This window comes from Lepidochelys olivacea (assembly GCF_965140295.1).
Source record: "Lepidochelys olivacea isolate rLepOli2 genome assembly, chromosome: 7".
NCBI classification, from domain to species: Eukaryota; Metazoa; Chordata; order Testudines; family Cheloniidae; genus Lepidochelys; species Lepidochelys olivacea.
This window is the reverse complement of record NC_140417.1, coordinates 41,411,330-41,429,189: the sequence shown is the minus strand read 5'-3', so window position 1 is coordinate 41,429,189 and position 17,860 is coordinate 41,411,330. Positions and strand designations below refer to the sequence as shown.

At 42.6% G+C, this 17,860-nt stretch overlaps 1 protein-coding gene across 2 annotated transcripts in view; it reads left to right on the top strand.

The window, feature by feature from the left end:
- The first annotated feature begins 675 nt into the window (after positions 1 to 675).
- Positions 676 to 17,860, top strand: part of IARS1 (isoleucyl-tRNA synthetase 1) — a 180,950-nt gene continuing 163,765 nt past the window's right edge. For both annotated transcript variants that reach the window (XM_084634253.1, XM_084634252.1), the window contains exons 1-5: positions 676 to 778; positions 6,057 to 6,183; positions 6,900 to 7,056; positions 8,958 to 9,077; positions 10,481 to 10,563. In XM_084634253.1, the coding sequence (XP_084490379.1) occupies positions 6,065 to 6,183; positions 6,900 to 7,056; positions 8,958 to 9,077; positions 10,481 to 10,563 (479 nt within the window). In that variant the 5' untranslated portion in view covers positions 676 to 778; positions 6,057 to 6,064. The remainder of the gene's footprint in view (positions 779 to 6,056; positions 6,184 to 6,899; positions 7,057 to 8,957; positions 9,078 to 10,480; positions 10,564 to 17,860) is intronic.

The window sequence follows — 17,860 nt, the reverse complement described above, 5'->3', positions numbered from 1 at the left end:
CAGGAAATAATTAGCTTAACCTTCAGAAAGGTAGTTTTAGATTTAGACATTAGGAAGAACTGTAAAGGTAGCTATTTTCTAGAATAAGTTTCCAAGGGTTGTGGTGGCATCCCCCGTCATTGGAGATTTGTAAGAACATGTTGGACAAATGCTCATCGGGGTGGTCTAATTTTATTTGTTCTGTCTCAGATCAGGGTGCTACTTTGATGACCTCCTGAGGTTCCTTCCAGCCTTAGATTTCTGTGATTCGGTATTTAATTCTTATACCTTGAGCTCCCATGGTGATGTGAGTGCAGTGTCTTGGAGGCTATGAACAGTGCAACCCAGTCAGGATGGGTACTGCAACCTGCTTCTGGGTCATGACACAAAGACCAGAAGTAGTAGAGTCAGAATATTGCATTGTTGTTTTTGTATTATGAATGGTCTGTCTTTAAGGCACTAATTTGTCCTTTATCCCCCGCTGTATCAAAGTACTAGATTTAACATAATAAATTCTGTGCTCTAGTCTTGTGTCCAGTTGTAGTTTATCTACTAATGTAGCAGCTTGATATAATTTTTGTGGTAGCAGTTTTTATTGGCTTAACGTCTGTTAGTATTGTTTATGCCACAGCTTCAGGTAACTAAGCATAGTTTTGTAGTATTAAAAGTCAAGTTTTTCTAAATTCTGTCCTGCAGATTGAGAAAACTGACCTGTAATGAGGAGTTACTACATCCCTGATCTTGCCCATTAAATGGTTTTTCGACGCAGTTCTGAAAAATTAGACTTCCATCAATTCAGGTAAAATTCCTTTGTACTGTTAAAAATAGAAAGTCTTTGCTATGCATGTGAATGTGTGCCCTGTGGTTACTGGAAACTGTTGTGTTGGTACAGTGCTCCAGTTAGTAGAAATGGGCCAAAAGTAATACTGTGGTTTATGCATGGAGTCTGTGATATCATAGCAGCCTCCATAGCCCGGTTACAGTTACATTTTATTAGTATCTTATGAACAGAAAAGAACTTTTAAAATATTTACTATAGTGAGTCATGAGGAATTGATGACTTCATTCAGAGAAGATCACCATGGTAAATACTGAGTAAACTTATGGTTTAGTATGTTTGTATTTGCTGCCAATCAGAGGAAACCATTGTGTTTGATAGAGTGTGTGTAGTGGTTAAGGCAGAAGGCTTTGCATTTGGGAAATATTGGTTTTATTTTCACTTCGGCCACTAAATGGCTGTGTGACCTTGGGGCTGTGAACAAAACATAGATGATCCCTTCCTCCAATAGTGACATGGAGCTAATTAATGTTTGTAAAGCACTCCAACATCCTAGGGTGGAAATTGCTGCAGAAGTGTGAAGTATTGTTATTTATATTAATTAAGTCTTAACATCTAGGCCAGGGGTTCTCACCAGGGCCGTCCCTACCCATACGCAAAGTACGCAGCTGTGTAGGACACCAGGAAATTTGGGGCACCAAATTTGTCAGTGCCCTGTGCAGCTGCGTGCTGCTCCAGCCCCTGCCCCACCTCTACCACATGGCCCCCGCCCCTGCTTCGCCCCAACCCCGCCCCCACTCCACCCCTTCTGCAAAGCCCCCGCCCCACTCCACCGCTTCCTGCTCCGCCCCAGCCCTGCCCCTACTCCCCGCCGCCGGTGAGTGCAGGCCCAGCCCTGCTGCAGTCCTCAGGGAAGTACAGCGACCTGGCCCCAGCTGCACCGCCGGTGAGAGCTGGGGGGAGGTTCCTCTTCCCTCCCCCCCGCCCCCACAGAGCCTTGGGGGGGGGGAGGGGGGCTGCGTAGGGCCCCAGAATAGCTAGGGACGGTCCTGGTTCTCACCACAATTTTTTTTGGTGCCCTCAGAGTGCGGCCACCAACTCTTGCTGGTAGCTGCTCAGACAATTTTTCATAAAATACTTAATTTACTTTAGAAAAAACAAATTTGCACATGTATATGTTCAAATCATAGTAATTTATGTAGGGGGTTTTTTCAGACTCAATAATAAAAATAATGTACAGTTGTCTCTTTTCTTTACTGAACCTAAACAGAATAGAAACACAAATAAGGTGCTCTGCATGTTCTTGTCTTTTCTTATTGTTTCTCTCCCTTTTTTTGGCTGCATTTTTTTTAGACTTGCTAGCTACTGTGAAAAGTGATATTTGTATGTTTGTTAATATAATTTTTTCACAGCAGCAGACTTCTTAGCTAGCTAGGAGGCAGTAAAAAGTGATATTAACAAATATACAAATACCATTTTTCGTAGCAGACTTACTCAGCCCTGGCAAGCTGGGGAACAAATTAAACCTTGGATGGGGAGCTGGGTGGGGAGGCAGCAGTGGACATGAGAGGGGTGTTGAGCCTAGGGATAGAGTCCTGTGGCCAAGGGATGGAGGCCACCGCTGAGTCCTCAAAGCCCTGAGCCCAAAGCCTCGCGGTCAGAGCCCGTGGCAAGAGCACGCAGCCTGAGCCTGCTGCCCACCACACCAGGGCTGAAGCCAGAAGCCTGAGCCCCACCGCCCTGGGAAGATGGGCAACTCACACCAGCTGTCTGCTCCTCCGGTTGTTTTCAAAGGGGGGCAAGGCCCAACCCCTTCTGGCAGCCCCAGGGGAGGGGCCGCTGCTTTGCTCCTCACTTCCCCAAATCACCACCCAAGAGGCTGTGGCCGCAAGAAAAGCCCCTGGTGGCCGAATGCAGCCACAGTGGCCACATTTGAGAAATGCTGGTGTAGGGTTATTGCTCGCCTTGTTAGAATACACAAAAGCATTGTCTTGTTCAAGACTCCTTATAATCATCAGCTAGTGGTTTCCTTGATGAGCTATGTACCAGAAGATGACTTTGTGCTATAGCAATAACCAGGGCTAAATAGTGGCATTAAGCCATGTACTGGAGATGGCGCAGAGTCATGCTGTCCCAGGAGACATTTTTCTTTAAGGAGGTACTTCCTGGAGTGCACAGCTACTGCGCCATGGTTCTGTGGATCTGTCTGTCGGTTGTCAACTGGCTCTACTGGCTGACCTTGTTGAGGGAGTGGACCTGCCTCCTTCATATATCCTTTGCACAGAAAAACACTTTCATCATCTCCAGTTCTGTGGAATCTTTGCACTCTGAGCACAAGGACTCCCTTTATGTGCCATTGGGTACTTTGCTTCCCTCCAACATTTGCACAGGGGTCAGACACAGTCTGGCCCAAACTTGTGAAAGATATGTGGCATATCCCCTCCTAAAAGGGCTATATATTTCTGAGGAAATATGAGGAAAATTGAGGAAAATGAGCCATCCTTACTGTTACGAATGTAGTACAAATCAGGGATTGAAAAATTCACCTGCCGCCTCACTTAGGTGAGCGGTTCTTGGATGTGTTTTGAGAATGATGGGTGTGTGACGGGTTCGATCACAGAGATCCCCTTGGGACTGCCACTTGATGTGCTGAGAGTACCTCTGAGCCCATTTTCCCTGCCAGCTAGAGACTTCAGTACCCTGTCTTGTTGAGCCAGACACACTAGCCTGCTGCAAACACTGACCCAAGTCTGAACCACGTCCCCCAAAGCTGCAGACCTAACTGAAAACAGCTTAGAAAGTGCTCCTGTCTCTAGCACCCAGACACTTTGTTCCCAATGAGATCCAAACCCCAAATAAATCTGTTTTACTCTGTATAAAGCTTATACAGTATACAGGATAAACTCATAAATTGTCCGCCCTCTATAATCCTGATAGAGCAATATGCACAGCTGTTTGCAGAATGAAACAAAGCAAGCAAGTTTAGGCCTAATATATTAAGAAACTGATTACAGATGAAATCTCAGCCCCAGAGATGTTCCAATAAGCTTCTTTCACAGGCTAGACTCTTTCCTAGTCTGGGACCAACCCTTTTCAGACCAACTTTGTAGTCTGTGGCCTGCGTCCAGCAATCGCTCACAATCCCGTAGTTACTGTCCTTTGTTCCAGTGTCTTTCAGGCATTTCTTTGGGGTGGAGAGGCCATCTCTTGAGCCAGCTGAAGACAAAATGGAGGGGTTTCCAGGGCCTTTTATATTCTCTTTTGAGGGCAGAAACCCCTTTGTTCTCCTGTGCAAAGTCACAGCAACAAGGTGGAGTTTGTAGCCACCTGGGCAAGTCACATGTCCGTGAATAATTCAACTTTTTACAGGCCGACACCACTGTTTACATGTTAGTTTGAATGTTCCCAGGAAAGCACAGATGTGGATTGGCATCTCCCAAAGTCCATTGTCAGTTAAGTGTTTCTTGATCGGGCATTTAGAATAGTCCTTTCTCAAGAAGCCGACCAAATGCTTCACTGAGGCTACTTAGAATCAAACACATTGAGATACAAGTACGTAGCCAATATTCATAACTTCAAATACAAAAATGATACACACATACAGACAACATAACCAGCAAATTATAACCTTTCCATAGACAGCTCACTTGACCTCCTCTGTACAAGACCTGGGGCAACCATAGGACCATCATCCATAGGCAACAATGATCTTTACGGTCACAGTTCATGTCAATAATGTCACAGGTGGACAGGCTAAGCTGTCATTTTCTGCAGCATTTAAACTTTCACATTTTAAAAATGAAGCTTCTGGATTTTATGGCTCTGTGTAAAAAAACACAAACAAACAAAAAACCTTTTGATCATGAATTGATGCTGTCTTCCTGAGTAGTGCTTCTGATGCTTCTCAGTGTACTTGACAAGACTGAATACAATTAACAAAGCTCTGTCTTTTCGGTTCTGTGATTCACAAACCTGTGGGCAGCAGTGAAACGGAAGACTCTGACTGTTTCATTTTTGCTGTGGTTTGGGAAACCCAGAGCAGTAGCAGCAGATATTGGAATAGAGACAGATTAAAGCTTCTTCCCTTTTTCACCGATCTCCACAGCCACTTAAGCAGACAGGATTTGTCCTGAATATCACTGTGTCATTGGTACCAGCATGTTCCATCAGCACGGGTTCCACCCCAGCACTCACTACAAATTTATGTAGATGTTTTGTGAAATCTGTGTTCAAACCTGAGTATCTCAGTCACATACTCATGTATTTCTAATGGTCAAATCTTCTAGCACTATTGCATCTCCATGTGCTGGAGAAATCTTGTTTGTGAATGAGAAATGATTGTCCTTGTAGTGAGTCATTGACTCAGCCAGAATTAGAGTACAGCTTTGGGCTCTGACTTTTACACTGGGCTGTTTTTTAGCTCTTCAGGGAATTGCCAGGAATAAGCAAGAATGGGCTGTTGGCTGAAAACTTTGGCTTGATTTTTTACTGAGAGCAGAGAACTTTGCTTCTGAAAAGTAGGTGAACAGGTTGATTAGAAATTGTCAGAGCCATTCACCAACTCCCAAAGTGCATAGTGGAGGTTTTACCACCAAATAATGGGGAGCAACAGGAGAAAAGTAATAAACAAGGGCAGAAAAATGTTACTGAACAGCTCTGGTTGCAAAGTCAGATAGAAATTGTTGCTCTCCACTTTTCTTCTTTCTTATCACTGATCTAATTCCCTGTCTCCTTGTCCAGACCCTTCCATCCTCATCCTTCACTACACATCTATTGTACTTCCTTTTACATTACCGTGTTGGTTTAAATGCTGATTTGGGATCCAGCTCAGATCTCTATATTTAAAGTGTTAAATTTGAGCTGCTTTTTAATACCTGGGAGAACCACAACCTGACTAGAGGGGGGAAAGCACAATTTCTTAAGTTTTTCATGGAAGTGCTCCTTCAAATCTGGAAGAAAATTTGAAAGGGCATTTAGTTTTAAGTAACCAAGGAAACCCAGTGGAAAACCAACAATGAACGTAATCAAGAGTAAATGGAGAACCACTTCCTCATACTATTGTATCACCATGAAATATGAAAATACGTCATAGTGTATTTAGAACAGACTGCTACCTTAGTTATGATTTTGAAACAAGCTGCTAAGCTGTGATCAAGAATCTTACTGTGATATGGTGGAATATACTATGAGATTCTTTTCTAATGGCATAGTGTACTGTATTGAGAAGCTATTTATCCTTGCTTGTTCTGTCTTGAAAATCAAAACTCATTTTCTACATGATATTGTTTGATCCTTATAGGGGAAAGAATGGTTCAGCAAGTTGCAGAAAACATAAATTTTCCTCAGGAGGAAGAGAAGATACTGAATCTCTGGAACACACTTGATTGTTTTCAGGAATGCCTGAAACAGTCAAAAAACAGACCAAGGTAAAAAGCGGCATAAAAGATACAACTGGTATGCATGAAAATAAAGTGCTTATTTACCTGTAGCTCTTCTCCCTTCTGCTTGTCCACTCATACTACAGCTGCTGCCTCCTTTAGAACTCTATCTAAGCCAGCACCACTTTCCATGTTATTACCTTTTCTTTTTTTTCCTCCTGAAGGAGCACGCGCACACACGCACACGCACACGCACACGCACACGCACACACACACACGCACACGCACACGCACACGCACACACACACACACACACACGCACACGCACACACTTTTAGCTCCAGTGCTGGTATTGTAGAACCTCAGAGATATGAACTGACCAGTCAACCACATACCTCATTTGGAACCGGAAGTACACAATCAGGCAGCAGCAGAGAAAAAAAAATACAGTACTGTTAATTTGTTTTTTGTAATTTACATTTCAGAGAAAGCAGCATTTTTCTTCTGTATAGTAAAGTTTCAAAACTGTATTAAGTCAATGTTCAGTTGTAAACTTTTGAAAGAGCAACCATAATGTTTTGTTCAGTTACAAACATTTCAGAGTTGCAAACAACCTCCATTCCCAAGGTGTTCATAACTATGAGGTTCTACTATACAACTTGTGGAGCCATATAAGTAGGAGCAGCACAAGAACAGAAGAATGGTCTTCCTGTTTTGTGAGGGCTGATTTTGAACTAATACTTACTTTGCCTATTGTTTCACAGGTTTACTTTTTATGATGGCCCTCCATTTGCAACTGGGCTTCCCCACTATGGCCACATTCTTGCAGGAACCATTAAAGATGTAGTAACCAGATTTGCTCACCAGAGTGGCTTTTATGTAGACAGAAGATTTGGATGGGATTGTCATGGTTTACCCGTGGTACGTGCAATAAGTGATCCTGCAGATATTTTTGATACCTTGATCTTTGCATATGGTTACCTGTGCATCTGAATAATTTGTTACTTCCTCTTCCCTGCCCTCCTCTGTTACTCCCCCCGCCCTCCGAATTCCTCTAAAACAGCGGTCCCCAAACTTTTGAGGGTCTTGCAGCCCTCCCCCACCCCGCCTCTCTGGAGCTGGGCCTGGGAGCGGGGCCATGGCTGCGGGGTGGGGAAATGTGGATAGGGATAAGGGGGTTGCAGCTGGGGGAGGGCCTGGGGCTGGGAGCTAGGCCACAGCCAGGAGCAGGGGTGGGAGCAGAGCTGCAGCTGGGTTGTGGTGAGGGCCAGCAGCCAAGCCTACAGCCAGGTGCGGCTCCACTCCCAGCCTTTTCCCCAGCCTCATCCCAGGGCGAGGAGCAGAGCCATTTGGCCGAGGCTGGACATGGGGCCAGGTGCACGCTGCACTGGGAGCCAGGGATGTGGCTGGGACTGGGACCGGAGCAGAGGAGGGGGTGGTGAGGGGTTGGATGGCGCTCCCTCCCTGCCCCCATAGGGGCTGGTCTGGGCCCTACCATCCTCCCCACACGGTCCTCCATGCCACCTTGGACAGGTTGAATCACAGAAACCCCCTTGGGGCTGCCAACTGATGTGCCAAGACTACTACTGCCCCTGCTTTCGGACTCCGGAACCCTGCGTGGCTGTGCCAGACATGCTTGCCGGCCACAAACACAGACCCAGGTCTGAACCATGTCCCACAAACTGCAAGCTTAACTGAAAGCAGCTTAAGAGACGTTCCTGTCTTTAAACACTCAGATGCCCAACTCCCAATGGGGTCCAAACCCCAAATAAATCCATTTTACCCCGTATAAGCTTTAAGCTTATGTATAAACTTCTATGGTAAACTCATAAATTGTTCGCCCTCTATAACACTGAGAGAGAGATATGCACAGCTGTATTAATACTGGGGAGGGAGGGAGGAGAAACAGCTGTGCATATCTCTCTGTCAGTGTTATAGAGGGCAAACAATTTATTAGTTTACCCTGTATAAGCTTTATACAAGGTAAAATGGATTTATTTGGGGTTTGGACCCCATTGGGAACTGAGTGTCTGGGAGCTAGAGACGAGCACTTTCTAAGCTGTTTTCAGTTAAGTCTGCAGCTTTGGGGGACGTGGTTCAGACCTGGGTCGATGTTTGCAGCAGGCTAACGTGTCTGGCTCAACAAGACAGGGTACTGAAGTCCATAGCTGGCAGCGAAAGCAGGGGCAGAAGAAGTCTTGGCACACCAGTTGGCAGCCCCAAGGGGGTTTCTGTGATCCAACTTGTCACACCACCCCTTTGGGTTCTATCATCTCCTTTGTACATGGAGTACCTTTACATGGTATGTATTTTTTGTTTGGCCCCTGCATCCCAAATTTGATCCTGGGAAATGGAATGAGTAATGCCTGGTAATAACTTTAGTGGACTAGCATGTCATTTAGAAATTTGGAATGTTCCAAAGCAAATGATTCAATAAACTGTAAATTTTGCTGTGCAAAGTACAAGTAGCTATGCAAACCTATTGTTAGTAGTTGCCATGCAAAGGATGACTGTTTATTGATTTACTTTGTTTATGACAGCCCTTATTTCTGAAGGATAGACTCATCCATTACTGGTTTTATTGTGTATGTGAGTGCAGGTAATGGTTGTGGGAGGAGAAAACCCTGTACCTGCAAAATAGGAGCTCAAATGTACATGCTTTTTTGCATGACAAACTTGCACATTCAGATTTGAATCTGGGGCTTTGGATGTATTTGTATAGCCATAGGGCCGGGACAAAAATTTAATGAACTGGAAAATCCTGAAGGTTTCGCACTGCAATATATATTGACTTTTTTTCCACCTCCCCTCCTCCTCTCCAGGAGTATGAAATTGACAAAACACTAGGAATCAAAGGGCCAGAGGATGTGGCCAAAATGGGTATTGCAGAATATAACAATCAGTGCAGGGGGATTGTGATGAGATACTCTACAGAATGGAGGGTAAGTAGAATGTCAGTATTAACTCTGCCTGTGTGTCTAAAATTGTGTGCAATTCTTATGGAATTCAGTAGGACATGGTGGAACTACTTTTGCTGCACCTGAGGAAAAACAGAGCAGAGCTAACAGTGTTGACTGATGACTGCAGCAGTCCCGACACTGCCTTCTGTATGTCACAGTACTGAGATAAAGTACTTAAGCTGCCAGAGTCCCTACTCCCCAGGCGGTGGGTCCTGGCATCTGCATTTCAGAACAAGTCAAAGAATTGAGGCAAGGGGTTGTGAAATTGCATGGCATTGTCTTGATGACGCACTGTTAAATCGCAATGTCTGGATGTCACTGTGTGGTGACATCAGAGGGAATTCAGAGAGAGCAAAATCTCAAATTGAGATCCACTGTTTCAATGTGAATAAAAGTTAAATCTGAAAAGGACTAAGATTTTAACTTCAATAAAACATTGACCAAGAACATTGGGCGTACATCACAAATTTTGGTCAGTTTGTACCCACAAAACTTGTCAGCATTTTTTGTGCATGTGGCTTGCTTGTGATGGTGAATCTTTGTAGATGTGCATCTACTTGATTGCAGGAATAAATGTAGTTTGACTCTTACTGTACCAACATATATCAATATCAGGAAAGGTCTAGCCTGTTTTTGGTCATGTTGCAAAGATGGCACATCGCACAGTTACCCACCCAACGAAAGGATATCGCTTATCGAAGTGAAGCATAATGTTCATGTAACTTACTCATTAATTGACTTATGTGCTCTATGTGAGTAGATGTGAAGCAAAGACTTGTCAGAGTCCTTGTGACTTCAGCAATGTGGCTTCCTAATATAGAGAGGCCAGAGAAGGCAGCTGGTCCTGAAATAATTTTGTACAGTGTTTACACAATGGCTTTTCCAGCTCTGATTTAGATAAATGTTCAGAGCTCTCAGACTAAGTAACCCTGTAGAAATGGAGAGAACTGTGAAGCTCTGTTCTTCTCCCCATTTTGACTATCGCCATAGCAAACATGTGGTTATGATCAAGAACATAACTAGTGCAGCCAAAGCCAAGTTTCTGTTGAATCATTTGGCTGTATGCTGAGCAAAGATCTGCCTCACCAGCTACAATACTCTCTCAACCTCTAAGTTTAGTTGCAGTGAGTAGATGCTTCTGTATTGCATGGCTTTGGATTTAAGGAAAGGCCTGTATCCATGACCTTTTCTTGGCATACTCCATGCTAGATAAAATGCTCTACCCTGAACCATTGTCAGGCTTGACTGTTTTGTGGGCTTGGTTCACTGATAGGGGTAGAACATGCTGCTTTTTCAACAAGCTATTACAAAGAGATAAATCTGGGAAATGTACCATGATCTTTGTTTTAAGCTGCCTTTCAAGCTGTATGTTCATATTTTAACAGATTAGCATTACCAGACTAGGACGCTGGATTGACTTTGACAAGGACTATAAAACTCTATATCCTGAGTTCATGGAGACTGTCTGGTAAGTAGTTTTAGCATGTTGTTGATGCCATTAGAAATTATCTCTTTAAAATGCTCTGGTTATTATAACTGTACAGTGAGATGTGATTTTTCCCTTCCCCCCTCTCCCCCAAGGAACATGTTTCCTACATTTCTCAAGAGGTTTACTTTTACACTACTGAATCAGGAGTATGGAAAATGGGTCAGTTTAAGCATCTCACCTATTATTTCTCTTGGAGCTTATTTCCAGGTACAATGTGAAAATGTGTTAGGCAAGAGACTTAATGATCTGCCTGCTCTTTGTTGACTTGAATAGAGTTTTCGAAAGAAAAGTATAAAGTGGACATTAATAGAAGAAGTGGTCATTGCTAGTCTGGCCCTGAAGTCTCATACCTGATCTACTCCATTCAAACTTAAAAAAACAGGAGTACTTGTGGCATCTTAGAGACTAACAAATTTATTAGAGCATAAGTACTCCTGGTTTTTTTGCAGATACAGACTAACACGGCTGCTACTCTGAAACCATTCAAACTTTGTAGGTCTGCAGAATGGCCTTGAAGATTTTCTGTTGTCTCTTTAACAAGCAAGGGTATCTAGCCCAGAAAAAAATTTCCTTGATGTTTCCAAGAGGACAAACAATTCAAACTCTAGATAGCTGTAGCCGAAACCCTTTTGTTAGGTTGAATTCAGATGCTGGGAATCTAGTGCTTTTTCAGTTTTTTCTTTGTGGCTCTGGCGTTTGTCAGCTTCTTGTGACTTCCCTAGAAAATCACTAGGATGGCTCATCAGCCCTCTGGTGGAATGCCAAGGGTATTTACTAGATTTCCAAAGGAGAGAAAAAAGATATTACTTCACTTGCTTTGTGTCTCTAAGGAGAGAGATCCTGCATGGCTGACGATTCCCAAATTCAGCTAACACTGTGGACAACATCATAATGGTCTTCAGGTGTTAAACTCACAAGTAGAATTATAGCTAAATTTAGTTCAGTGTTAAATTTATGTCTGAGGCTCATTATGAATGATGTAGTTTTTTAGTTGATGTGAACTCCCCCTGTCCTTCAGGTCTTAAATTTCTCATGGGTTGTTTTTATAGAATTTTTCTGTTCTCTCGTAATGTTTTCTCTTGCATGAAAAAGTAAACATATTTAGTGTCAAATTAAATGGGTAAAATGAATTGCAGATTACTAATTTCTGCTATGACTTTAAGACTGAACCACAGCTAATCCTCTTGAGGTGCTCTGACCTGTCCATGGGAGGAAAATATGACTCCTATGCTCGACAGGACGAGATGCCAGTATATTAATAATGGTAATGCACTGTCTCACTGTCCATAGTCCTTCAGTTAAAATACACAAAGGATTTCTTAATTTTTCTACCTATTTCAGTGACACTTCTCTTCCAGCTGTTCCCAAGACACAAGATGCTGGAGACTGATCAAACAGCATTTCTAACAGTTACCCATGGTGTGATTAATTGATTGGCGATCTCTTGATTCGAGGATGATCTCTACCATGGATTTACATATGGGTCCTGAGATGACTCAGGAGTCTGATCCTGGAACCACAGATCTGCCCGCAGTAGGTACAGACATTTTGTGGCTGGCCAGTGACCTGTTGAGAGAAAGTTATTTCTTTTTCCTTCCTCCTCTCTCTCTTTTCAGCTTTGAGGGCAAGGCGCTTCTCCTCGAAGCGGGCCACTGGAGGATATGGAGCCATTGGGATAGGTTGGTGGCTTGCACTTCCCAGCTTGTGATGTCCAAATCAGTTTTCTTAAAATATGCTTTTAGTGTGTCTTTGTAGCGTTTCCTGTGACCACCACGGGATCTCTGACCATGGGTGAGCTGAGAGTAAAGGACTTGTTTTGGGAGGTGAGAGTCTGGCATCTGCACACGATGTCCAGCCCAGCGAAGTTGGTGCATGAGGATCATTGCTTCAATGCTGGTGACATTGGCTTCAGCGAAAATGCTGGTGTTAATGCGGTGTTCTTGCCACTTGACGTGAAGGATCTTCTGGAGGCATTGTTGGTGATACCTTTCCAGACTCTTGAGGTGCTGTTGATAGGTCACCCGAGTTTCGCATCCATAGAGGAGTGTTGGAATAACAGTTGTCTTATAGACCTGGATCTTGGTGTCCTGCTGCAGGTCATGGTCTGTGAAAACGCGTTGGAGCAATTTCCCAAAGGAAGCAGTTTCGCACTGGATCCTGTGCTGGATCTCACTGTCAATTTTTGCATTTTGAGAAAGTTGGCTACTGAGGTAGCAAAAGTGCTCAACTGTCTCCAAAATCTATCTGTCTGATGGTGATTTGTGGTGGGTCATGTACAAGGCCTGCAGCAGGTTGATAGAGCACTTCAGTCTTCTCAATATTGAGTGAGAGTCCTCTCCTTTGGTAAGCTTGTGCAAGAAAATCCAGTATGGACTGAAGGTCATTCTCAGTGTGTGTGAGGATGACACAATCATCAGCATACTGAAAGTCAGTAATGAACGCCCTGAAGACTTTGAGCGGCGATGTCGAAGATTAAAGAGTCGCCCATCCATTCTATATTGAATGTCAACTGCACTGGGGAGATGATCTTTAACGAGGACCAAAATGGCTGCTAAATAGATGGAAAACAGTGTTCGGGCAACAATGCATCCTTGCTTAACCCCAGTTTTGATGATGAAAGGTTCCATCTCAAGGGCATTACAGAGAACTGTGACAGTCATATGATCATGGAGAAGCCTTAGGACATTGATAAATTTTGGAGGACAGCCAAATCTGGCCAGCACCTTTTACAGGGCTTCACCAAGATTTTTCCTGGATTTGGTGGGCAACGAAGATGATGTCAGTTGTCCCGCGGGATGATCTAAAACCGCACTGAGATTCTGGCAATATTTCCTTAGCAAGGGGAAGTAATCGGTTTAAGAGGATACAGGCAAGAATTTTCCTAGCTGTAGATGGAAAGGCAATGCCTTGATAGTTTCCACACCCCGACTTATCTCCTTTCTTAAAGATTTTAACAATGTTAGCGTTTCTGAAGTCTCTTGGAATCTTCTCATTATACCAGATATGAAGAAGAAGTTTGGAGCTTCCCTATCAGTTCTTCACCTCCAAACTTGGAGTCTTTAGCTGTTATGCCATCTGGCCTTGCTGCCTTGTACTTAGTTTGCATAATGACTCGTGTTACTTCTTCAGGGGAGGGAGGGTCTGTAGGAGATTCTCTTTCATGTTGTTGAGGTATAGATTTGATAGTGGCATCAGAGACAGTTGACTCGTGGTTCAGGAGTAGCTCAGAATGCTCCTTCCATCTGGCTTTGATGGCTTCGTTGTCATTAAAATACATTGACCCGTCTTGGCTTGGAGTGGTGTGGGTCCATGGGAGCATGGGCCGTAAATGGCCCTTATTGCCTGAAAGATACTCCTCATGTCATGTTTATCAGCATAAAGCTCAGTCTCCTTGGCATTTTCTTGCCACCATTTATTTTTGATGCCACAGATTTTCCTTTGGGCTTCAGCCTTGAATTGCTTGTATGACTCTCTTCTGCTGGTGTGATATGTCATTTTGCCACATGCAGTGAGCTTTTCTTTTCTGGTCAAGCAGGCACTGAATCTCAGCATTGTTCTCATCAAACCACTCTTGGTTATGGCGGGTGACGTAACCAATGGACTCAGCACATGCTGAGAGAATGGCAGTCTTTAATCCCTTCTAGAGATTTTTATTATTATCATCAGCTGTAGTCATAGGGGCACATTTCCTCTGAGCTACATTAAATAGAAGCATAGATCCTGTTTTCTGCAAAATTAGTCTTTAGGGATGCAAGCCTTCTTTTAAAAAAACCCCCAAAAAACTAACTCCCCCAAAAACAAAAAAACCCAAACATTCTCCCCCCTCCCCAAAAGAACCCAAAACATTTAAGATTGAATATCCTTTAGAAGGAAATTGGGGTGAGTCCCCAAACTGATTTTCATTTGCAAACCAGGCAGGATTTTGTGTCCAGATCTGCATGAGTGGAAGGCTAGTGTGTCAACCATTGCACCAGCTAATGTCCCAGTACATACCATCTTTATATAAAGGCCCTTAATGAAAATATCTGTTCTGTGCTTGACAAAGTTTTGTGTTTGTATTGGCATTTCATGCTTGGTGGTTGTGGTGGCGGCGGCAGATGACTATTTTTTAAAGGTGAAACAGGCATTTCCAGTTGGGTGACTTTTACCCTTGAACAGAACTTCATCTTTTTTAATATTAAAGACTGAAACACTTTGGCAGAATCTTTAAAGGAGTCCTAGGTGTTACTGTTCAGTAGTATTACTTAAATATTAGTTTTGTGCTCTAAAAGAGAGTTCTGTGAGGGTTTCTGATGAGAAGGTACAGTCAGACCTCCAAGTCTTAAAAATCCTTTTATTCATACTTGTGTGGAATTTTTAGGTTTGTTTCTCTCAGTGCAGGGTTGATTCAGGAGGTAACTGTATTTATAGCCCAAAATAGTGTTGAGAGCACACCATCTCGAGTTATTGAAACAAGTGCTGGCATACAGCATACTTTATCTTCTGACCCAAAAAGAGCTGCATTGAGTCAAAGTGAAAACAATTGGTATCCCCATGCATTTTACTGACCTGAGACTGGCCTGCAGGAAGTGTCTCAAAGACATATACATGCCAATGAAAGACCGTAAGGATTTTTAACACAACTATTGGTGTACCTTTCCAGATGGTCCTGTGGTCAGTTGAGTCCTGGATCTTAAACAGAAATTTCTCTGGTCAATGGGTAAAGGTCTGAAATAAAGTTGAGTTAAGGAAATAGTACTCCGCTCATAGCTGAAATATTTAATGTCATGCTGAGAAGCAATAACAGAAAAAATAACTTAATTGTTTCACTTTTTATAACAATCAAATATCTAAATGCTTGCTAGGAAGACGTAATGTGCCATTTTCTATTCTCCACTGGTTTATAAGACTGGAGGCAGTATGAAAATTAGAAATAGAGAAATACCCCAATATACTTTTTTGACACCACCCTATTTATCAGTAAGGATTTCAAGTGTGTTTGTGGCTCTTATATTACAGTCTTTTTTGGATTCCAACATGTCCTGATCTCTTCTTAAATACCAGAAGGAGGATATATTTTGGGGCCTGTTGACCTTGAATGTTTCTCAGTGTTTATGTGGATCGGCGCTTGTTTCAAATAGTTTAATAGCACCATCTAGTGTCTAATTCTGAAAGCTTCAGTACTGAATATGGCTGAATTTAAAAACATAGTGTATGGCCTTGTCTACATGAGCACTTAGTTTGTGGTAAGCTGGGCTGTAAATCTAGCTTGCTCCACACTAAATGTCTGTGTGGACCCTGATGCTGCACTCTAAAAGACTTTAAAAAAAAAAAAAAAGTCTAGTCATCTTAAGTTGTTTTTTCTATGGCTAATGACAGTACTGGACTCCTTGTCTAAGCCTTATTTTTTAACTCTGTTTAATAGGTAAGTTCTCATTGCCTTAAAAAACAACTACAAAAAATACCCCGCGTGGCTACAATGTTGGCTTGTGATAATTTTGAGAGTCTTGTTTCCTGAACTACCTTGAATAGTGGAAGGGATTGCTTTCCCTTTCATGGAAGCAAAGAATTCTAGATGGTTTCAGATCTCTGACTTCTGATCAAGAATAGGCAAGATGCTAAACTTGCAACCAGACAGATCCCCAAAGCAATGGGCTTGAGAATAACTCCACAAGGACCTTGTAGATATTAGACTCCCTGTCAGAGTGGTCCACGGAGCTACTTCCCTGTCATGTGGGTTGAAAGTGTGTATGCTAGACAACTTCTTTGCATCTGGGAGGTATGTTGAAGAATGTACTGCATGGTAGGTCAGCTAGCTGGTTGTATGAGAATTGGGGAAATCTTTTCTTTCAGGATAACAGGCTTCAGGCTTCTCTGAAGCAAAGATTTGTGACAGTTTTCTTGGTACCCAGATTAAGGTTAAATGTGATCCCAACTGCCGAAAACTACGATGAGGGTTGTGCTTTGTGATGTGTTGTGTGGGTGGATTGTTGTTTTGTGTGTGGGGTTTTTTTAGTTTGTTTTTTATTTGTGAATATAGTGCTTATCAGAGTATGGGGCTCAGGGCCAGATCCCAAGAGATGCTCAGCACCTGCAAATTGCACCGTTTGGTAGGAGTTCAATGTGCCTTTGAGAATTAGGTCGTCAGTTTGCAGATGCTTAAGATGGCAATTAAAAATGTGCGTTCACCTGTCTAATATTTGTTTATAGAGTGAAATTCTTGGAATAGTAAGAGTGGTGAATAATTCTAACATGAGACAGTAGATATGTTCAAACTCATTAGGGTTAAGGACACTAGACATCACGGGGAACTTGTTTAAATACTTGCTTGTGGTTGAGTTTGGAAAGGCATGTTATGTTTCTATTGATGAATCCCTTTTTAGGATTAAGTTTGTTCTTCCTGTATAGCCCCCATTAACATAGGTTGGGAGAAATTGAGAGACAAATTTGCTCAGGCCTTGCATTTAATTTATAAATACCTATTGAACTACTGCTAAACAGACTGAGTGCAACTAAATTTGAGCACCTCAAGTTTGAGGGGAAAAGTTAGCAGAAAGGAGTATATCAAGGGAATACATTTTTCTGTTAAAAACATTTTTTTTTTATTTTCCTTTGCACACAGAAGTAACCTGTGGTAAGAGAAGTTTCTGCACGCTTCCCTGTAGTATTGCTGACCTTCCAGAAAGGGCTGCTGTTTCTCTATGCCAGGATCACAAGCCTAATGCCTCTTTCAGACTAGTCATCAAATATATTTTGCTTACTTTAGGCACATAAAGATGAATTAAAGGACTGTCCACTTGCAAGTAGTAACTGACTTTTATTTTTTTTAGATGTAAGCAAAACTGCTGATGCTTAGTGTGCTGCTTTGGGGAAGGGAATGCTGCTAGCAGCAAAAGTTATGTCCTGTCTACTTTGTCATCTCCTAGTAACTGATACTTTATTGATAGAAAGACAGTTATGTATAGCTCAGAGATGACAAATATATTTTGTCATGGTGGTAACACAAGCAGTTACATCAAACAACAGTCTGTTTTTATGACCCAATAATGCAGTCTGCTCTGAGTACAAATGACTATATCCTTTGACAACTGGAAATTTAAAAACAAACAAATTTTTAGTGTGAGATGTAGTAACCTCTCTTCAGAGATCTCTGAATGGTAATGCATTTTGAAAGCTAAATACTGTCTACCTGGCAGTGGAAAAAATTGAAGCTCCTAAATTGCAAGAGGAGGATGTTCATTTGTATTTGAATTTTGTAGCTCCATCTAGTGGTCCCCCTTCTCTGATTTTTGTTAAG